This window comes from Triticum dicoccoides, chromosome 6A, assembly GCF_002162155.2.
Source record: "Triticum dicoccoides isolate Atlit2015 ecotype Zavitan chromosome 6A, WEW_v2.0, whole genome shotgun sequence".
Classification (NCBI taxonomy): domain Eukaryota; kingdom Viridiplantae; phylum Streptophyta; class Magnoliopsida; order Poales; family Poaceae; genus Triticum; species Triticum dicoccoides.
Window position 1 is genome coordinate 485,095,796 of NC_041390.1, and position 3,182 is coordinate 485,098,977.

Sequence of the window (3,182 nt, forward strand, 5' to 3'; positions counted from 1 at the left end):
ACCAGAGAAATAGAAACATGGCATCGACTAGGGGAAAAGCACGGAGAGTGACCGCATGTCTATAGGATGGATTATTTTAGGGTAGCCAGCCCTGCAAGGTTCGTGTGCTCAGCCGCCTTTTCCGTCGGTTTGTACAAGTGTGGTACGCACACGGGTACGTACTACTAGCAGCTACTGTCTTTTCATATTCTGAAATGAGAAAACTAGTGTCATTTCATCAGTTTGTATGATCGTGTCAACATATATGTATGCACAGGTACAACATGATGGACGCCGGTCTACTCTGCGATGATCATAAGCCGGTGTTTATTCGACCTGAACGCCGCGGATCAGAAGTTCATGCATCATCTTCTGTCCGCGGAAAATAATAACCAACGCTATAAACAAGAATGTAATTACTACTGATATAGCTAACTCGATGGTATTGTCAGGTTAAATCTGATCATACTCGGTTACTCGTCCGGTCCGATAAGTCCAGCTGCTCCGGAGCGCTTTCATAGACGACGCTCGTTCTAAACCTGCTCAGAAGGTTTGGTTGTTTTGTTTTCTTCAGGTGGCTCATCGGAGTCTGTCTCGTTCAATGGATGTACTTTCGTTTTCAGCTCGGCGTCTCCCTTTTTGTCGTCATCATCGTCCGCCTGCTTGAAGCTGGCGAGGCTGGCCATCGTGTCCACGGCGTCGACCACGCTCTCGATCCTCGTCGATATCTCCGTCAGCAGCGACGCCACGGTGAAGAGCGGCATGGCGTCGATCAGCGACGCCTCCTCCGGCTCCCCGGCCAGCGTGAACGGGAGCTCCCGCATGTCGCCCTGCAGCTCGTGCACGGCCGTGTTCATGTCTGCCACGGCGAAGTCCAGGGCCGGGGAGGTCGTCATCGTGGCCACGGAGCTGGACGCCTCCCTCAGCACCCGCCCGCACTGCGCACCCAGCCTCGTGCACACGTCGGCGAGCAGCCGCTTCACGCTCTCGGGGGCCTGGAGCTCGGCGCCGACGCAGCTCTTGAGGGTCTCCACGCAGTAGGCGCAGTGGCGCATGGCGGCGCCGAGCTTGGTGTACTGGGCGTAGGGGTGGCGGAAGCCGAACTTGCCGTGCGCGGGCTCCCACCGCGCCAGGTTGGCCTGCGAGTCCTCGGACGCCTTGGAGTTGAGCACGCACTTGTAGCCCTCCGACTTGGCCTGCGCGCCCTCCTCCTCGCCGAAGTATTCCTCGACGCAGCCCTCCACGGCGGCCGCGAGCTTCTCCATGTTGCGCACCGTGAGCTGGTGCAGCTCCTGGCCGGCCCACACGGGCCAGATGAGCACGCAGACGGCGAGGCAGATGAAGATGCCGATGGCGATGGTGACAAGCCGCTGCTGCGCCAGCTCCACCAGCTCGTCGACGCGGTACCCCGACACGGCCACCAGGCTGTATGTCAGGATGAAGATGGTCACGCCGTAGTCGAACCGGGCCTTCACCGTCGGTATGAACCGCGAGAAGGTGGCTGCCGCAGCTGCACGCGCACACCCCATAGATAATTATTAGTACGTGTGGCAGAAAGGTAGCGTGCCCGGTTTGTAAGTGCGCACGAAGGTTTATAGTACTACGTACCAAGAAGAAAGAGGGAGCCAGTGGTGATGACCGGCTCGAGCTTGTCGCCGGACTTGCTCGCCACCCAGTTCACGCCCAGCGCGAGCACGCCGGCGCTCGCCGTCGCCACGGCCCGGTTGAACCCTTTGTACACGCTGCCGCCTACACGTCCATACACAAAAAAAATCAGCGATCAAGCCAAGAGTAAATACATGCATGCATGCATGCTGAAGATACAGTTGCTCCGCTACTGATCCGTTTTGTAATGATTCTACTAGGTGCGACTTACCAACAGTGTACTCGAAAATGACGACGACGGTCATGATGGCCCACATGGAAGCCCCGCCGACGCCGTCGTAGAGCGGCCTGGTGTAGTAGAAGACGGAGACCAAGGTAAGCGCAACGCCGACTTTGAGGCCGTGCACCACTCTCCTCGGATCGTCGGCGCCAATCTTCCACACCTTCTTGGCGAAGCCGGACACCGTGGCCCCGAGCATGAGCACGCAGGCGACCAGCCACGCCCAGGCCCTCCCGGCCGGCCCGGCCTCGTGCTCCACCGTCACCGACGCGCCCTCCGGCACCGTCACCCGCCACTCCAGCCCGCTCTGCGCGTCCCTCGCAGCGGCCTCCATGATCACCGGCAGAAGCAGGTCCAGACGAGCCCCTCCCTACTGCAAGCGTGCCAAGAAAATGCGGCCCGGCTGGCCGGCTCTGCTATGGTATATATAGGTTGACCGCTGCTTCTGCGTCACTTATTCTGTTGGAGTTATGCTACGAGCTGACAGGACCGGAGGGAGAAGGGAGGGGAGCAACGCAAGCTTCCAAGGAAGGAACGAGGGAAAGGAAAGGCTGCCGGGCGAATGACCTCCGTGTCTTGGAATGTTGTGAGACGCCGGGGGACTTGCTTATATAGGGACGAAGCTTTCCGAGGCACTCCAATGGACTTTGACGTGGGGCATTTGTCAGGCTGGAGATTGGAGACGACCGGCCTCGCGCACGAAAGCTCGCGCGATACGTGCGTTTCTCGGCAAAGGAAAAGGGGCCGAGTGCGTCGCCAACAGGGTGGATGGAAATGGAGGCGCGGTACGTGCAGATCGAGTGCGGTTTCCCATCGTCGTCGTCGCGGTTTTGCTCGCCACACGATCGATCACGATTGATCTGCTCGTCTCCGGCTCAGGGCGATCCGGAATTCCTGACCGCTCCGCTTCGATTAGTTACTTGTCAGTTACCGCGTCGCATCAGCAATTTCGTCCTTAGCCAATTTGATCCTCAATCTGTAGTGCGACAAATTCGAACCGTCTAGAGATTTGCTGCTGCGTAATTGTCAGTTGCTCAAGTCTTTGAGACCGATAGGGACACGCATGTAGTTCGAACTTGTTGGGCACAAACTCGATCGCCTGATCGATATATAGACGCCGGCAAGATGAGCTCGGCCCCTTTCATCCTTGAGACAGATTGCTCAGTCGCGGCGGCGGCGATGCTGGAGCATGGTACTGACAGATCTCCGGTGACGGCTCTGGTCGGTGAAACCAAGCGTTTACTGGAAGGAGACGGGGAGTGAGTTCAAAATTGCTGCTATGTCTCGTGATCAGAACGTTGCTAGCCATAGACTTGCC

At 58.0% G+C, this 3,182-nt stretch overlaps 1 protein-coding gene across 1 annotated transcript; it reads right to left on the reverse strand.

The window, feature by feature from the left end:
* Positions 1–289: 289 nt before the first annotated feature.
* LOC119317408 (aluminum-activated malate transporter 10-like) lies at positions 290–2,426 on the reverse strand. The gene is made up of 3 exons (XM_037591853.1): positions 1,856–2,426; positions 1,588–1,728; positions 290–1,489 (listed from the first exon to the last, which is right to left on the reverse strand). Exons 1-3 carry the CDS (start codon positions 2,196–2,198, stop codon positions 513–515), a joined length of 1,461 nt encoding a protein of 486 aa, XP_037447750.1. The 5' UTR covers positions 2,199–2,426; the 3' UTR covers positions 290–512.
* Positions 2,427–3,182: the final 756 nt, after the last annotated feature.